Source organism: Myripristis murdjan, chromosome 22 (genome assembly GCF_902150065.1).
Source record: "Myripristis murdjan chromosome 22, fMyrMur1.1, whole genome shotgun sequence".
In the NCBI taxonomy this organism is placed as follows: domain Eukaryota; kingdom Metazoa; phylum Chordata; class Actinopteri; order Holocentriformes; family Holocentridae; genus Myripristis; species Myripristis murdjan.
Genome location: NC_044001.1, coordinates 13283650 through 13303911, shown reverse-complemented (window position 1 = coordinate 13303911; position 20262 = coordinate 13283650). Strand labels below are relative to the sequence as shown.

The following is a 20262-nucleotide window of genomic DNA, read 5'->3' as shown; positions in this document are numbered from 1 at the left end:
GAAAGCATACCTTTAGAAATGCTCGGCTCTGTTTGTCCATTTCTGAGATGTTGATTTGCAAACTTTAGTTTTTTGAGCTAAAAGTGTTTGAATGAATTCATGTTCACTCGTCACGCTACCAAGTGCAACTGTTTGATTTCTGGTTTAACCCACGGATATGGTGATACACACCTGTGGGAAGCAGTTTGAGGACCGAGCGTTTGTCTTTTGCTGAGAGCCAGGTGGGCCCAGCGGGACAGCGAGGCACATCTGTGTGCAATTAAAACCTCCCCACGTCGCTGTGTGTTTCAGTGGGTTTCTGCTAGATGAGCAAGGGGAACCTGCTTTGAGCTTACTGACAACAGCGGGATCCGAACACTAAAAACATGTTTTAGAGATTTTAGCTGACTGCTGGGTGCTGTTTGAGATAGAAAACAATAATAGTAGGTATTAAATGCATAATAAGTAATGAACTAATAATGTTTTAGGCACTGGGCTAGGCAAAGAGCACTGAAACTCTTTTTTTTTTTTTTTCAGATAGACTACTGGACTTATGCCCAGAATTGAGAAGATTGTTTGGTTTTTAGTTTTGTTCCTGTTGATAAAATAAAGCTGAAGAGCTCCATGTCCTTAGGTCAGTAGACTGTTCACTGGCTTCAGTATCTCTGTCTCCTCCATGATGTGTTTGATGTAATATCTTAACTATGATTGCAAAACAAAAGACTGAATGGATGGTGGACAGATAAAGATCCTTGAAGTTTTACTAGCCAGACGAGGCTATATCATATCGGTGATTTGACGGATGAGAGCAAATTCGAAGCACCCAGGCTCATTACGCGAGTGACCATCACGTCCAAACAGCACGATAATCAATAGCACAGAGATGGTTGTTATAGCAGGGAAAATGAACAGCCGTATCTCTCAAGTGATTGTATATGAGACACCGAGCACACAGTGCATGTCAGACCCTAAAGACACTTCCCTGCGCTTGTTTTCATCATTAATTTGTTCTCTCAAATGCAGCTGGAGAAGTCTGTTCTCCACAACAAGTCAAGTATCAGCTTGGCATTGCTAGATTTTAGATTCACCTCATATTAGCCTCGAGAGCTGAAAAGTAATTTGTTCTGATTTTCTCTTTCCAACCACACTTGAAGCGCTCTTGTGGTTTGGTATATGTTTTGGTTTCCCTACCACCCAACACCATTTATTTGGGTTTGTTTGTTTGTCCCAAAGCCATTTTGCTGAGCACTTACTGGTGTCAGTGTCCCACAGGAGGCAATTACAGTCCATTCTATTCCACAGTTACTGTAATCATCCGCGTAGGATGGCACAGCGCTAGGAACAGCTGGGACAAATAAATCAAAGCTGTGAAAGGCAGAGCAGGTGGCATTGTACAGTGGCAAGAACTTTGCAGCATTGTTTTTCTCAGCTCCGCCATCGACTGGGGTTTCAAACGCTGGGTATTGCAGTGCACAGGTGTAGCCATTACTCAAAACCGAGAAGGCATGGAATATTGTAATTGTTAAGGCCTGTGTGTTTATACTGTGTGCTCAAGAAGCCAGATCTAGGGCCTAGGATGGATGGATGTGCTTGTTGAAGCCATTTAGCCAGTGGTATGCTATTATACAGGAGAGGTGAGTGTGAAGTTCAGACCACAGTGTGGTTTCCAGGAAACTCTGGTCAGTTGCCTAGGTTTATTACCGAAGCCACTCATCCATGTGTGTCTACAAGCATTGGTTTCCCGGAGGTAATGCATGGGAGATGACCTTCATTGCCCGCTTAAGTGCTCAGATGCCATGGGATGTCTCTTCTCAGGGACTCTCTTTTCCTCTATTCCATTAATGATTAACCGCTCACTGGGCTAACCTCGTATTCCCCAGCACATGGGAATTGTGGGCTTGAATGAATGGGTAGGAAGGGAGTCCCATGCAATATTATAATATAGTGACAATCAAAACATATACGTCTGTCAAAAGCACTAAGCCATGGCTATCAAGTATTTAGATGTAATTTTACAGTACTTTTCCACAGGCACTCAGTCACCTCTTTATTTATGTACACGTTCCCATTTATACCAACAGCTCTATCCACTTCATACATAAGCTGGAGCATAAAGTATGCAGAAAGCGCTGAGAGCTTCATTCAGTGTTTGACTGAATGTAAGATTTTGCTACAGATGTGATGTAAGTGACGTTAAATGTGGTATGATCATTGGGGCCACCCACCTGGTCCAACATCTCAAAAATGGCTGACATCCTGGGACTTTTTACGCAACGCTGTGTGTGGTTCACAGACAATGGTGTTATAAATAATATAAAAAATACCATCAGCAGCAGTCCTAGGGGCAAAAATATCTTGATGATGACAGAGATTTGAGTCCAGAGACTTAACATCATCAAGCCATTCCTACTGTCCAGACATGGTCCAACAGCTGGCAACAAAAGGATTCTCTTGCATAACGGGGATTTTGTTTTGTTTTGTTTTGTTTTTCTTGCGGCTGTTGGACCTGTTGAAGACTGTAAAAACATTAGCTGCTCTGCCAAGTCTTCACTGATTTTGCAACATGCCAGTTATAGGGTGATCATTTTAGTGTAAACTGTACATCCTGGTGGTGTAATGGTTTAAGGAATGTTTTCTTGACACAGCTGACACTGTTTTGTACCAACTGAGCATTGTTTGAATGCCACAGCATCTGTTCATCGCCAGCGAACAGATGAACAGATGCAGCCCTCACTGGCCACTCGTGCTTGTTTGCCCTTTTTCAAAAGGATACTTTCGACAGGATAATGTGTCATGTTGCAAAGCACATGTCATCTGAGGATGGTTCCAGAAACATGACAGTGACTTTAGTTTAGTCCAATGGCCTGCGCATCGTCCCCAAATCTGAACCCAGCAGAGCAGCCTAGGGATGAGGTGGAACGGGATTTGTTTTCAGCATGAATTTGCCGACAAAACATGTATTATGCAGTAACCGCATGATATGGTGGAGTCAGCATCAACAAAGATCTGTGGAGGCTCTGTGGAAAGCTTCTAGCACCTTTTTTGAATTCATGCCTTAACAAATTCAGGCTGCTCTGGAGGCAAAGGAGAGTCCCACCCAGCACTAGCTAGGAATACCTAGTAAACTGGATATTGACTATACATACATTATTGCCGTGTTTCTATGTAGTATTTTAATAATATAGATGTATGTTCTATTTTTGCATGGTTTGCATACACATTTGCCTTTAAATACAAGCCTCACTTTGATTTCAACATCGTGGGATTTCATTTTCTCAACGTGATAATGTTACAACTGCTTTTGTGATGAGATCTTTATTGTTGTAGCCTACCCTCTCAAATTTAATGCAGCTAACCGTTCCCATAAGGAGGATTTATCAGCTGTGTGATGCTCGTGACTTCATACAGAAAAAAGGAATACTGAGATGGATGAAAACTACACACAGAGATCGCACTCTTCTTAGAGGAGGAATCAGCAATTATAATGAGTAGGTTGGGGGGCAGGGAAGCCCAGGTTTGCTGGACTTCAAACATGCCTGTCCGCCTCCATCATGCTCATGTGAACAGCAGGCGCTTCACAGGATGTGTCATGTCATTATTCACCACCAGGGGCCAGCGGATGGGGAGCAGCAGAAAGCTTTTTGAACAGTGTTTTCTCCTGTGCAAGGGAAGACCTCAACAAGCGAGCGAGTGTGTGTGTGTGTTTGTGTGTGTGTGTGTGTGCGTTAATGTCTTTGCACATTAGCCTGTGTGTGTGTGTATGTGAGAGGGTGAGTGAGAAAGAGGAGGTAAGCAAATGAGCATGCGAGAGAGAATTTCTGTGTATGCGAGAGTGCTCAACATCCCTCCGAGGTATTTTTAGCATTGTTTTCAACATCAGTCTGTTTTCCAATCTGAGCGTGGTAAGGGGCTTTCAAGCATTCCTCAGGCGTACACCTTGCTACAGAGGCACAAACACACACACACACACACACAGACAAACACACGAAAACACTCAGTTGCTTCTGCTCTGATGACCCACCTTCACAGAGCTCTAATTGTCCTGAGCAATAAATCATTTTCACTTGCCACATCTAAAATATTCATTCCATATTAATCAAGCCCCAGTTTCTAAATACACACGCATGCACACACGCACGACATTGTGTGTGTGTGAGAGAGAGTTCAGCATGACCCATGCACGCACCGAAACCTTGTAACCATTTACGAAAGATGTCGTGATCCAGTAACCTCTCAGTTCTTTAGCGTTTGAACTCGCTAATGCATGACCAACAGGAACAAATCTGCTGTCGTGTCATCGTCAGGAGAGGCAGGATTTTGCACCAGGAGGTTTGAGTCACTGCACTGGGACTGTAAAGTGGTTTGTTCTTACCAAGTTGAAATAGCTACTCCTCTTTTTTAAAGTAAGCCAGTGCTGCCAGAATAATAAAAAGTGATGGAAAGCATAATCAGGCTCCCTCTTGAATGAAAAGCAACCATTCAGATAGCTGCACTTGAGCTGAATGGACAACAATAACAAGAAAATGAACTATTGGACAATGACTCTTATAATATCTTTTTTTTTTTTTTTTTTGTGGTGTGAAAATGTCTTCTCTCTTTTCATCTCTTTTCTCATTCATATAGCGTTTCTATTTCTATAAATCATATCTCTGTCTCTCTCTCTTCCTCAATTAGCCTCAAGAAAACAAGAAGCTCTGAAATGTAAAACAATAAAAACAAACTTCTCTCTCCCTCTTTTTCCTCTACCCGTCATAGATCCCTGTTATGACGGGGGCCTTCATGGACTCCTCACCCAACGATGACTACAGCGGTGACCACTCGCTCTTCAACTCCTCGGCCAGCGTCCATGCCGCTGCCTCCGCTGCCTCGGTGCAGCAGCAGGACGAGCCGCAGTCCATGTCCAGCGATGCCATCTGGCTCTGGATTGCCATCGTCGCCACCATTGGGAACATTGTGGTGGTGGGCGTGGTCTACGCCTTCACCTTCTGATGAACATCACATAGGCCTAAAAACATGTAGACCCCCACACATCCTGCTTTTTCTGGATCTCTGGACCCTCGAGTGCGGCCGTGCCATGTGGGCAGACACACATGTACTCTCTCTTTCTCTGTCTTTCTTTTCCTGTCTGTCTCTCTGTCTCCCTCTCACCTGACTTTTGGCTTAGCGTGGGCCCCTGAGGATGTGGAAGGTGTGATCACAGACATTATTGTGTGCTATATGACTTTGTCTAAGTGAAAGACTTTTGGATTCTGTGGCTGGAAGTTGGAAAAGGAGCATTTGTGTGCAGATCTCTAGTTAAAACGCAGAGACGACACTCATTACACTCTCAACCAAGAGACTAAGTTACTTTTTTTTTTCAAGCTAAGTTTATTTCCGTGTTTCTGCTCAGACAACACACTCACTTGTAATGCAGAGCTGAGGATGAAGATTAAATGGGGCTTAAGATACGGGTTGATCTAGGCCATCTCAAACATCTCCCAGATTGTTGCTAGGCACTTTGGGGTGGTGCTGCTCAGTTATGCAGCTGAACAGAGATGGTGAATGTTAAAACATTTAAAAAGAACCGGGATTTACTCCGTGTCATCCCGCCTTGAGGCACAGGAAGTGAGAGCTTGTTTAAGGACTAATTTGTAGGGTTTTGATTATCAGTGTACATACTATGCATCTATACAATTTTGCTAACAGGAAATGAATGATTGGACTCTAGCAAAGCTCCTTTTGGAGCTCACTTAAAATGTCACAAAACCATTTTTTGTCTGTTACACAAACTCAGTCTAATACAAACAGTGACTTCAGTTCCTTTGAATGAACATTTTGTCATGTACATAATTTCCACATCTGATTTCATTGTCATGGTCTTTCCATTTATGTCTCCATAGTATGTTCGGATGTTAGCAAAGTAGAATCAAATAGAAGCACAAGAACTTGTAACAGAGAAGATGAAGTTTCCCATTATGATGTAGCCTACATGTTATGGTAAATGTGGGAAACTGTAAATGGGGCTGGCCTTGGGCAACGGATATATGGGATGCTGCCTAGGGCACTATTCAATTAGAGGCTGCCAAAACTGAGGGTTATTTTTCCAAATAAATAAATAAAAAATAATTGCATTATAAGAATTTGTACAGCAGTGGCACACAGAGAGATTTAGAGTAGAAGAGGAAAATAATATACAGACAAATTGGGTAAAATATTTGCAAATTTGGGTTGCCATTCAAATACTTTTTTTGTGCCATTATGAAAATTCTGGGTTAGAGTAAGTAACTCTATATTTCCCAGACTTTGATTTTGCAAAAATAAATAAATAAATAAATGAATAAAAATAAATAAATAAATAAAAATAAATAAATAAAAATAAATAATAAATAATAAAAAAAAGCTGACAGAAACTCACTCACTCAACTTCAGCAGCAGAAAGCATCTCTTATAAAGTGAGTATGATGGTGTTTGTTACTGTTGTCTCATTTTTATGGCATAGAATATATTGAGGTTTCTTCTTTGAAATGTGCCTAAGACCCTAAAATGGCTAGGGCCGGCCCTGGTTGTAAATGTACACATTTACCACTAAATGTGTACATTTACCAACTCTTGCCATATACAAATTTTCCCACATTTTCCATAACATATGCAGTGTATTTATGGTTTCATTCCAAAATGTTATACTGTATATCCATTTTGGAAATAAACTGATGTTTACCTGATGTTAACCACTACCAAGGACTGCATCACTGAAGATGTAAATGTGTGGTAAATCAAATGAGTTAATGAATAACCTGAATAATAATCCACAGTTTTACTTTAAGATCTGCAGTCTTGTTGTAAATGTTGATCTAATATCTATAAATGGCTGATACAATACTTCATTATAGCCTTGGTATATCAAGCTGCCTCTTTAAATTTGTAGCTCCTCAGTGATTTAGCTTCCTGTTACCATGGAATCCAGAGGCAGTCGTTTCCATGGTGATTAATCCTGCCCTTAATTGGGAACATTAACTTTGCTCTGTTTGAGAGACAAGCAAGGACCTGGAGCCCGAGTTATATTTATGCCTTTGATTCTCAGTGTTCATTGACAGCAAACACACACACACACACACACACACACACACACACACAAAGCATACATTACAATGCATTTCCACAAACATCGCGCAAACACTGCAGGTGGGTTTTCAGTTTTCAAAAATCATCTCATTGTGTTCCTGGTTCTTTCGCACATTTTCATTCCTTTTCCAATAAAGCAGGCTAAACAAATGACAGGTCATTTATTTATCTATTAATTAATTAATTTTAATTTAATCTTACCTGTTTTGATGCACATCAACCCAACAACTCATGACAAGCGTCTTGCCATCCTCGGTATTATTTGTGGACATCATCTTGTCTTTCTTCACATGAAGCCAAGTGACAAAAAACATTAATATTTCATCCTGACATCATTGTATGTCTACTAGATTCATGTATGTTCAGACACAGGCAGAGAGAGAGAGAGAAAAGAGGAAAGAGAGCTGTTTGCACTGTTGGTGGTAAGCTAATATTTCCCCTGGGATCTAGCGGAAAGATAATCACCAACATGCTGAAGGATGAAAGATACAGAAATGTCTTGTTTATATGCTCATACACAACAAACTAGGCTTGCGTAATAGAAAATTGGCTCACTGTACCCTGCTCTTCCAATGTGATGAGGAATTCAGACACAATCTATAACCAGTCATCTCTGTTATTACAAGTCTACTTCTACAATGTTCAGAGAGAGACTTTTCAGTCCTGTTATTTTTACTAAGTGGTTGATGTGGGCATATTTAGACATGTTGTAAACCACATACACAGTGCTCCTTTTGTAAAAAAAAAAAAAAAAAAAAAAAAGTATCTTACTATTAAAGTTGCAATATTAACTCATTTTTTTCCTCTTTTGGCAAATGAAGAATCCATAAAAATAGTTAATTGTATGTGGGTGCATCGGATTAGGGGGGAACAATGGATTGGGAGAATCATGGCGACGTAAAGGAGAGCGTACACACACCAGTTGATCATGCGGGGAAGTGTTTTCTCGGCCTGAACCTCACTCCTGGCTTTGCTCCTGCTGAGGCCAACCAACTGGCAGACATTGCCAGTCACTGCTGAGCCATCAGGTGAGATTGATGCTGAGCTCCGATGGCACCATCAGTCATTCTGATGCGGACACTGGTTGCTTGCACACCACCTGGACTCTGCTTGGACCTCTCCATCCCTCTTGTGCTCAGTTTTCTGAACCAATGGACTGTGCCGGAAGTTAAGACCAGCAGCAAAAATTTACAGTATAAAATAGTAGAGGAATGGTCTTGTTTATTATGAAGGACAAAGATTACACAGATGCTGCTCCTGTAACCAAATGTTCATTACATTACCTGTTTCAGTGTAATGGGGCTTACACTTTTTATGCTTTGTAGACTTTATAACCACAACAATTACAATATAGAGTTGAGTCCAGTAAGTTTGTGCAAGACTCCTGTTGTGAATCTGAGTTTAAAACTGTTCTCCGCCTTAAAATTGAGCACTAATACTATGACCATTAAAAAATCACAGGCTCAGTGCCATATAGGCCCATTTTTGTAGGGCGGGGATCTTCAGGGGGAAAGAAAAGGTCAACAGTGGATGCCGAGTAGAAGTGGTGTGCATCATCTGAAAGCTGGGAACCTGAAGAGTAATTTTAGATGCAGTTCAGCACCTATTTATTTATTTATTGTGTATATAAGGGTTAGAACATTATGATGGAAGTATATAATGTCCATTCCCATGCTAAATTATGCCTCATAAGGTGTCAGTTTTTGGGTTGATACCGTTTGTTACACAGATTTGGTACAAAATTTTAAATTAATTTTTTGACGACTAGAGAATTTGTAAGTGTCATGTTGGTTGTTTCATGTAATACCAGTATCCTCACTCTAGCTTTAAAGCTGGGCCCGCTACAGCCTCTGAGAGACACCACGTCGGCTGAGCCTGCAGGTGGGCCCTCGCATTGGTCTCTCCATCAAAGGAGAGACTGACCAGCCTTCACACTGCTTCTCCTGTTTTCTTTGCTCTTGCTCTATATGCACTCGATTGCGGAAAAAAACGATACAGCCACCGACCCCCACAGGCAAGGGAGCCTCAAGCCTCCCTCAGAAGGAGCAAGATGAAATGGATAACTGCTGACCTTGCCTGGAGTGATCTGGGCTGTAACTGAATAGTCTTTATAGGACTTTCAGGTGATGGTTTGAAGGAAATCCACTGCAGCGTTGACTCTATTTATGTGGCCTGCGCATAGTGAGTCTAGCTTTGCATGTGAAAAATAGATCATATGGTTAATTTAAGCACAGGATAAGGGGTAAGAGAGTAGAGAGGGTGGAAAAAGAGGAGTGAAGGACAGGAGAGGTTGACCCTCTGCTCCACGATTGCCTCTGAGCCTCTAAGGATGTAACACTTCATAACCTATTCCTGTCAAGCCTCGAGTGACAGCTCAGTGAGGAGGTGTTGGGTATGCTAATATATGCGGACACGTCTTCAAACTGCCGGGGTCAAGACACACAGGAAGAGACAGCGGGATGTATCTCAAGTAGTGTAACAATGACTACTGTACACATTATCATCCTTATGATCTGCCACGTAAATATGCCCGTAACTACTCAGCTCTTATTTGTGAGACACGATTGCAGCGATAAAAGGAAGAGGTATGGTATATCCATTGGGGTGTGCGAGTGTTAGAGGTAGTGCTTACAGTGTGTGGGTGTGTGAAGTAACTGTGCAGCTCCACTGCAATTACTAGGAGCCTTTTACTCTCAGTTGTCATCTCTGGATTCTGGCTGGAGATCCTCTGTCCTCCCACTCCAGCCCACTGCTCCCTGTCAACAAAGACAGGCTCAAGCACACTTGAAAAATCATCTCCTCCACACAGTTATGCCCCCAAAAGCCCTCTGTATGGCTCATGCCATGGTGTATTCTATATTTTCACTTGGTGCCTTAGTTTTCAGCTCTCATTTATCAGCCGTGGTGGAAACAATCCTGAAGCATCTTACTCAAGTAGAGGTATTGTTACTTTGCCTATATTTTATTCAAATAGAGGTCAAAGTACTGATGTAAAAATGTAAAAAAAAAAAAAAAAAAAAAGTTTTTACCTTTGTTAAAACCACTTTTTAGGTAAAAAATAGCTAATTTGGATGCTCCAGTGACTCACTATGTAGAGTGCATACCATGTAAAATGAAGGCTAAGCCACAGCAGCCTGGGTTCAAGTCTAGCCCAGACCTTTTGCTGCATGTCGTCCCCTCTCTCCACTGTGCCTGTCTAATAACCCCCCACACATGCACTTCTAAGAGGACATGAGGACAGACTTAAAACTTTTTTTTTGTCCAAACTCTGACTTTAATGCTGCACTATATTATTGTTATGATTATGGCTATAGTTAGGATGAGGTAAGGGAAGACGAAGGTCAGGAAATGCTGCCTTACAGGCGAATTTTAGGGCAAGAAAATACCATGAGCAAATGCAGCTCAATAAGCTTGCTTGTGGTTGGGAAATTGTTCAGCTATGTTCATTTTGATTTCTTGATCTGGCAAAAGATTGATCAAATATATAAATTATAATCTGTTCATGTTTATTGCAGTTACCTGACTGTTGCGTAAAAGCAATATCACATTGGAGGTTGTGCTGTTATACTGGATGTATATAATTATCCTCAGCTCTTGGCCGTCAGCCTAAGTGTCTATGACCAAATCACAGCCATGCTGACAGTAAAACAGCACTCCCTCCCTCCCATATTGCTTAAATAAATCACAATCATCTCTGTGTCTGAAGGAGTACTTTTTTTCGATGCAAACTTTGTTAAGTAATCCTGGTTAGTATTATCCTAAGAGTGAGAATGAGCACTTGTAGGCTCGATGGTGAGTGTGTGCTTACAGACATTACACACACTCCTGTATAATCAGCTACAATATTTCAGGAGTACAGTACAGTGCCATTGCCAGTCAGTAGGTATCAGAGCAGGGACCTGACTGCCCAACTGAGAGCTGCAGGGCTAAAGTTAGAGATTTAATGTCTGTCCCCAGGCGAGTGAGCCCAGGGCATGAGATCACAATATATATATCACAATATATGGAGATGGACTGAGATTCATCAGTTTGCTGCAGATTAATGTCCTTCCAGTCTCTTTTAGCCTGAGTTGTGAACTGAATCAATTATAGATCTTTTATCAAAGTGTGTCAGTGTCCAAAATGGAGAAAGAGGGCGTCTTCTTGTCAGCTCAACATCTTACAAATCCGGCACAGTGTCAGGGGAGTGAGGAAGTGATGCTACATCACTCAGCTCTCCACTGCAGCAGAACATACGGGAGATAAACACTTTGCTGGGTTCTTTAACTGATAAAAAGAGGCAGACACAAGGTACCAGAGCATGGCATAAATTGTGCTGTGTTAGCATCATCTATAATTGACTCTGACGGAATGATAAATGTTGGTGAAAGTAACCGGGTGAACGCACGAGCAGGATCGAGTCTCTGATCTGATGACGATGTGATTAACTGACAGGTGTCATCGCACTTTCACACACTTCAGAAACTGGAGGCATCATGTCATCGCTTCTTCATAAGGTGTCAGGGGGAGGAAGAGGGTGGTGGGAAAACGATTTTAGGTGGGCTGCTACCATGGCAACAACAAGCTGTAATGGATTCGGACAGCACTTTGGATCATAGCCACCATTTCTGAACCTAAGTATTGTTTTGCACTAGTTGCACTAGTTAGTGCTTTTCTTTCTTTCTATCTTTCTTTCTTTCTGTCCATCTCCCTCTCTGGTTCATTCACACACATACACACACACACAGACACACACACACAAACACACAAATGTCCCTGCTCATTACAAGCGTAGATCGTTGTCATATCAAGCTAATGTTCTTTGATGAGGTGCACACAGAGCAGCACCTCCTGCTCTGGCTAATCAGACCGATTCAGCAAGATTATGAGCCCTGTAAACGGCGTAATTTGTGATCAGATAGAATTAACAATCATGCAAAATTTGACATGGAGCACTTAGCTGATGATGTGTGTCTTCAATGAGAATCAATTCACGAGGAGTCATAATTTAACGTTTTCCTCATGATGATTTTTTTTTTTTGAAGACACAAGACGACCAAGGCAAAGCGTAAAAGAAGTCTCATCTAATCAATTCCGGCATCATGCTCTCCTTTCTACCCCTCAAATTGCAGGGAATGGAAGACGGTAAATAGTGTGTCACCTGTGACAGGGAACAAAGAGTCTTTACTGTGATCCCGAGCCCCCCTCCACCCCCCCAGCCCCTCCCCCACCCAAGCAATTCTGCAGCAGCATCACTGAAAATGCTTCATTACCATTAGCCGGTGATGGGAGCTCAGTATCACCTGTCACCCAAAAGGCAGACGGCATATTCTTTTGATTTAGTATCCCTGTTGAGTGGATGGCTGACTCGCCCCATCTCTCTCTCTCTCTCTCCTTTTCTCTGAGGCAGGACAGATAAGGTATCATAACGTGTCTCTCTGTCTGCCTATCATCTCTGATGGGAAACATTCTCAGAGGGAGACAGGAAATTTACGAGGATGCTGGCCTTTGAGCAAAGACGGATAGCTCCCCTGTCCACCTGAGCTGTGCATCACATCTCCGAGGTATAAAGCTGTTTGTAATTTTGTTTTTATCTTCTTGTTTCATCAAGCAGTTCAACAGAACACATTCATATTTCTAATACAGCATCATCATAGGACAGCAGTTTAAAGGTGCACTCTGAAAAGTGTCGACAGAAGTGAGACTCAACTTTAATATGGACTAAAGTTGATGGCTGAGTCTGTGTGGTTCTCAATTACCACTGATAATTTACATGCTTATCTTCAGTCAACCCTCAAAGTTGCACTTTTAAGGAGGAAGAATGCAGAAAATGCATTTTGGTGCTGCCCTGCAAAGCCAATCTAATTTTGTCACCCGCTTGGCTACAGCTGCCCTCATGGAGACTGAGCAATTTCCCAAAATAGATCTGAGATTCTATTTATAAGCAGAGATGTAGTAAAATCATATTCATTTATCGAGGAGTCTCAAAACTTACAAGAGCGCTCAGCAGACCTCTGCCAAAGCGCTGTCACTTTGAGTCAGAGATTGTGATTGGTTATCGGCATGCAGAACATGCTGCCTGTCGCCATGGAGACTGACATGTATCACTTGATGCACCGATTGGCAGCCGCGAGCAGGCTCACTTGAATATCACTTACAGGGCCGCCGGCCAAAATTAAAGTGGGAGGCACTCCAGGGTCAATGAGAGAGATGAATGGAGAGATAGAGGGAGAGAGAGAGAGAGAGAGAGAGAGAGAGAGAGAGAGAGAGAGAGAGAGAAATGGAACAATGCACAGACAGACAGAAAAATACAGACTTAAAGGGAAGAGAGAAAATGCAAGAGACTGGAGAGGAAAGGAAACATCATCAGAATTAACAGTGGAAGCCTCTGTCCACTTCTCCGTGCCGTGATGAACGTCTGACAGGTGCTCTCTCGCAGAGGAGCGGAGAGATTGATGGCTGCTGAGTTTAGACGTGTGCAACTCTGTGAACCACAAGCAAGTTGGCCAGGGAGACCGCTTTCTGTTTGCAGCAATGTCCCCGCGTCTACCACTTTTGATTTATGACGCTGTACATTAGTTTCATTTCTTCACAACATAAAGTCAAACCTCTCACAGTTTAGACTGGTCCAGTGGGATTTTGTTTCATTGCTTTTTTATTTTTATTTTTTTCTTCCTCTCCATTCACTCACAATGACTTCACCTCCCAGACTGCTCAGATCTGTACAGTGAGATGATGACTTCAGGTTTCATCAGAGAAAATCATATTTCAGGAGCCTTCACATAAATCCCTGCCAGAAATATACATGCACTGCATATTCACATTGTGTGTATGTCATATGTAATATCTGCATGTATGTCTGTATGTTTATGTATTCAGTTAGTTAGTTATGGGCAGTCCTCTTACTTGCCCTGCGTTCCAAATCGCATACTTATACTTTTTACTTTTAGTAGGTACTGCAGCTGCCCTTACAAAGTATGTAGTTTAGTATGAAATATGCATGCATATGCATACTTTTGGGACACACTACATACATCATCCCTGAAGTCCGGCCCTCTCGCTCACTTCCACCGCCGTCCGTAGCGGCAAATTTGAATGTTGTTGTCAAAATGCCGGTGCTTTTTCATACTGCGCTGTCCTCTGTCATATTTCTGATCTTCTGTCTTCCTGTCGCTTCTGCTGTCACTTTTTTGTGAGATATGTGCGTTTTGTTGTCGTCCGTATGTGGGCGTGGCCTGTACACGCAACTCAGTCAGTGCGACGTAACGTCCGCTGCACAAAGGATTGTGGGTCAGAATGGCCAGAGCAGCATGCTGAAATCCATACTGCGAAATCTGACCGGATATAGTAGAACATCCTGGTACTCTTGGCATACTGCATCTGACATACTATGTATTGGGACACACAAAATCTTTTTTTTCCCTACTAAATAGTATGATAGTATGAGTATTGGAACGCAGGGTTGGATTTCCTGGCACTGTGTCCAGGTGCAGACTAATTTATGTACTGATTGTCCAGCAGAGGGCTCTACTGTACATGTCATGCTGTTTATCTAACTGTCCAAGATTAGGAAGGAACCGATGCATCATATTGTTGTAGTTCAGACTTCACCTATGATGTAGACAGACAATACTGAATGTTTTAGTTGCAAAATTGTCAGATTGGAAAGTCATTTTATATATATATATATATATATATATATATATATATATATATATATATATATATATTATAGGCCTATTGAATGATGGTTGAGCCCTCTATGTGATCTTTCAACAACATGTTCAATTTAAGGCCAAAACCTATTTTGAAGCTGATATGTGACAAGATCATTGCTCTGTTTTTATTCTCTTTTTTCCGTTCACTACAATAGCTTATTGTTTAAGTAAACACACAGACATGAAATGGACTACACTGAAATGAAGGTGGAAGAGTGAAAATAAGCCTTTCCCATCAGTTTTTCATTCCGCTGGGTATCTGAAGGGTATTCCTTTTCAAGACTGAAGAGACAGACACTTGAAATCCTTTAGTGGTGTAACAGCCCACTCTCTTAGTATCACCATATTGTCACAAGCCTCTCACTGAAACAAGCGCTCATCTCTCTTGGCCCTCTGAGGCTCACACTTTTCATGTCGTCTGTCAGTCTGTATCAGAATTTTTAAAAAGCCAGATGGTTGAGCTGTCTGGGACGAGCCACGGCTGCTCTCTGTTTACCCTACCTTGCCTCTTAGCTTCCTGTAACTCTTGCTTGTTTTCCCACACTTAACTTCCAGCCATTTAACACACGGAAAAGCTACATTTTACAAATACCATGGACATGTACAAATTCCATGTTGTGTAATCCTGTACTGTATAAAACCTACAAGTATGATACAAACTTTAACTATGCCATTATTTAGCCATTATGCCAAATAATGTTTTAAGACAGAGTGTAAGGCAAAATGACTTGTTGAGATGGGCCTTTTTACTGTGGTGCACTCAAGCTTTTAATATTGCTTTTGAGAATCTTCTGTGGTAAGTTCGATGCTGGGACTTTCAAATGATGAGTTGTTTTGTTTAGAGCTCCATGTTGAGTCATATAATGATGACCGTATTGCACATTATGCTCCACTTTGCAAGTGGCTGAGTGATCAAATAACCTTTTCCAAACAAGCTGTTTTTCCACCACAGTTTACTTCTCACTCATAGTGTCTTGGTAAACACTCCCACAGCCTGAAATTTGGTCCTTTACCCAGGTTTACAGCCACAAACACACATTTATTACAAAACCAAAAGGGAAGGTTCCCTGTCTTGTGATGTTCAAAGCAGGAAAAAATGAAAAACAAAACTCAAATGTGGGCATCAGATGCTGTTGGGGGAGAGAGAAAGCCACTGGTAGCTGACTCAGAGTGTTGCATAATGTTTTGCAATTACTGGAGCTGTGATCCAAAAAGGGATGTGGAGGCATCCTCTTTTTGTTACCTGACAGCTGGTTCACTTACATTTGATTTTCACCCATATTCTGACTCCTTTTTAATACTTTCTCAGTCTTTGAAAGCAGGATAAAAATGGTGGTTGGGACATTTGGAATGAGAAAGCAAGATATATCAGGGGAAAGCGTGCAAACTGTCCAAAATGTGCCTCTCCCTCGCCTGCAGATGAGCTGATATTACCGTCTCAACATCTGAAAATACAAGAATAGTGGATAGTCTGCCAAGGACATTATTTGGCTATACAGCAGTTATAGCAGGGGTCTTTTTGTTCAAGTTTCTGAAGAAATGGCCAAGTGTCTCATGGAGAGATTAGTGGTTACACACAAGAGCCACACAAGAGTTTACACAAAAATCTGCCCTTCCCTAACTCCACAGATTTTCAAAACAACTGATTACAAATGCACTGATCAACAGAAAACACAACATTGTGGCTTTCAGCAAGCGACATTAGTCTAGACACACAGCATTAAAAGCAAGGGTTCACAGATTTCTGTGAATCCTGGAGAGATTGCCCAGTGTTTGATGTTGCATTAGCGGCTACACACAAGAGCCGAGGCCCGGGGCTGTGGGCTAAAATGATCATTAATATTTCAGAATGCACACAATGAGGATAATCAGTTTTACACTATTAGCAGATTGTGAGTGTATGAAAAAGTTTTGTACAACTAAGTACAGACTTGTGAGTGAGTTGCCCAAATGTTGTGTGATTTGTAGTTGTAGTTTTCAACATTTAGAAATGATTTGAACAAATCTCCAGAGGTGTGGACCTGTAAAATAAATAAAGAAATAAAAATACTCATGTTTGTTAAAGCATAAAGCGGAGTTGTAGCTGCACATATCATTTGTAAATGTGTGTGTGTTTTTTTACATGCACAAATGAAAACATTACAGGAACAATTCAACTTTACATGCAACACATAGATTAGAAGTACAGCATTTTGGCAAAGAACGTTTGGAACTGAGGAGAGGCTGGATTTTAAATGGTATTTGATTATCTCATCTGAATGTCTGAACACAGTGTGACTGTCAGGTCTGTTGTGCTTGTATTTTGTGATGGAGAAAACACACCCTTTGTCTTTTTTGGGTGTGTGAACCTCACTGCCCAGATGGAAAAAGTGCACTATAGTTGCATTAATATTCTTTGGGCGTATCGACATTCAAAAAAACAGATGGTATCAATTTGAGGTTTTATGGGTCCACTCCCAGAGTCAGACCTTGGTGTCTTTCAATAGAGATCCTTTCAGATGAACCTCTCCTTCCTTTCTTTGAATATAACCGTTTCCCATGAAACCACAGCTGGAACTGCATGAGGACGTACTCTGTTGTCACAAATCTGTGAACTGTTATGAAAGAAGACACAAGAGGGAGGCCGGCACTGACTAATATCCGCAGCCAGGAAGATGATTTAGTCAGACGTGCAAGAAAGAAGTGTTGTTGAGTGTTTTCAAGGAGGAGCATGAGGGCTGTCGCCACCTCGTCCAGACGTTGTGTTGTGCCCCATTAGCCGTGCACCACCCCAGACACATAACTAACCACAGAGTTTTACACTCTTTTCAAAGAGAGTTTGACTCTGTAATGTTAGCCAAGGACTTTCCAGTTTGTGCGACTGCAAGAGCTTATGTGTCAGTCAGTGTAATGAAGCTGGCAAGGGTTTGTACTCAGGCCTTGAGGAGGTTTTACAAAAAGGGAAGGAGAGTGGACCGGAATAGGCACCATATCAGTTTGATCAATATCATGTGTGGACACAGACTTAGTGCTTTGCAAACATCAACTCTTGTGGCTTGTGTTGGCGGTTAAAAGGGTTGAAAGGAACATACACACAGCCCAAGATAAAAACATTTTCCCTTTACAATAACTCCAAATTCCACAGTCACTGTATGCATGGCCAATTGTTGCTACTGTTATTGTTACCAAAGCAGAGGAGAACGTCATGGTGGCCCATAGGAGTCATTTCTCCAGAGATGCAGAGCGTTGTATAAATACATATCAATAAATAAAACTGTATACATTTCATAATGTCAGCATGTGTTGGAAAATGATTATATAAATACACTTCTCTGTGCCTGTTTCTTCAATTCACAAGTATCAAATATGAAGCATTTGTATGTTCAAGTGTAAACTTAATGACTTGTGCACATTGAGTGCCCGGTGCACAGTTGTTTGGTCATTTGCATCCACTTTGGTCCTTAATGTAAACCAACAAAATGCAATATTTATTTGCTAGGAAACTTTATTTTGAAATTGCGTTGAAATTGTATCTTGAGAAACACTATGAGATAAAATAAGAAAAATCTAATTTGATTAGGGAAAATGCATCAAAGGCAGCCTTCCATTGAGGTATCTTTGATGTACTGGAGATATTTCACACTGGGGAGGATGGTCTGTGGATCAAATACTCTTGAAATGGAAATAGGAAACAGGAAATGGGGAAGGGGCTGTTTGTTTTCAGTTCTATACCTTTATGTCTGTGCTAGACGAGGCGCATCAAAATATGCAGTGCACTGTGGAATCTGCAAACAAAAGCAGAAGGGCAAGTATAACCGCACGCAATGACGCAAGCCATGAACGGAACTGGGTCCAGAGAGAAATTGATTTACAAACAGGATCTGAGTGGCAGGCCTGGGCTGAGGCTAACAGGAGGACAAACTTTCTAGAGAACAGAACAGGACAAGCAGACAGAACCTGCACTCTGTAATCTGTCTCTCGATAACTCACTTGTGCAAATTGACTTAGTGGGAGCAGCAAGAGCAGAGCAACAGAAAAAGAGTGTTTGTTTAATTGTTCCTTTGTTCTATAGTCTGAATGGGTCTTTTCCCCCTTGTCACTCCTCTGATCTTGTGGAACAGATGGAGGAGAGCCAAGGTTTCTTTTGCAAAGGGAAGTCAAGCCCCCACTTCATGTTAATATACATAAATTAAACAGAGCCATGCATTGTTTGACACAATAAAATGCTGTCAAAACATCATCAGTCATTCATCTGGTTCCTAACCCTCCCAGTTCAAGAGGAAAGGAAAGGGAAAGGGGACCAGGAAGTCTCACTGCATCACTGGATTACATGACAGAGATCTGGTGTACCAAACTCTTATAGCCTGTCATAGAAGATGAATGATGGAAGAAAGGATGGTGCCTAATTCCTTTTGAATCTGAAATAGAATACTATCAGTCTTAGCTGGCGACAGGACCGCCCCCTGTCAAAGGTCAGCCTCCAGGATCAGTGACCACTCTGCATCACTGGAGTCAAGGACCCTTCCAAGGAAAAGTATTTTCAGTTCATATTGGTGATGTTTAAGTTTTCTTGAGGGGGATTTCCTTTGGGACTGAACTTTAACTGCAGGTTCCCACAAACACAGAAGCAGCACTTTGGCTAGATTTAAATCTTGTTACGGTGTATCACTTTGGCCACTTACATCCTAATGGACATGCATTTACTGTGTATTTCTCATATGAATACGACCAACAGATCGGATTTCATACATTATTGAGTTAAGTCCATCAACCTTTTATCAGCGCCAATAAATTCTAACTGGACACTGGCCTTTCCCCAGAGGTGCTTTGAATGACTTTTTCCCATTTTGAATTGCACCGTGTGATCTCTAATGTATCTCAAGTTGGCATGTTGGGCATCCATAAGCTGTCAATGAAATACATTACGCAATAACAGCACTCGCATCTCCACACCCACACTAGCCAAGCCAGTCACAGGCTTGAAGGTGGGAACTGCACTTTCTGTGGAACTGTGTGGATGAACCGGTTCCTGCGCAATACGCTATATCTGGAAGCTGTTTTTAAAATATCCTTTTCTATGTTACAGAAGGGTACCTTGCTCATCAACTATCAGGAAACTCCCTAGAATTTCCTAAGAAAAAGCGTGTTTAAAAAAGGGGAGCTGCTTTCACAGCACTTACGGTAAATGTGTATACTTGATGCACAGTGCATCCACATTTTCTGTAATATTTAGCAGCTGTCACTGTAATCTAAGCATATACAGTATTTTACACTGAATAATCAGTATACTGTAAATGTCGAAGAGTTCTGGCCAATCACTGATATCTGACTCATGATATTTTTAGTATTGTGTGATAACTATTTCAGAAAGGCCTTTCCATTTTGTTTTGTAATTTCAAAATCCCACTCAGGCAACCTTATATTGAAAAAAATCCAAAGAAAATTAAGTTTAAAAGGTAAAAATGTCCCAGAACTAGCTTCCCAGTTTTAATGACTTCCAGATGCT

At 41.5% G+C, this 20262-nt stretch overlaps 1 protein-coding gene across 3 annotated transcripts in view; it reads left to right on the top strand.

Annotated features, from left to right (window-relative positions):
• The window catches only part of LOC115380684 (uncharacterized protein C14orf132), a 32928-nt gene extending 26652 nt beyond the window's left edge, over positions 1-6276 (top strand). For all 3 annotated transcript variants that reach the window (XM_030081836.1, XM_030081835.1, XM_030081834.1), the window contains one exon: positions 4735-6276. In XM_030081836.1, coding sequence (XP_029937696.1) covers positions 4735-4968 — 234 coding nt within the window. In that variant the 3' untranslated portion in view covers positions 4969-6276. The remainder of the gene's footprint in view (positions 1-4734) is intronic.
• The last annotated feature ends 13986 nt before the right edge of the window (positions 6277-20262 follow it).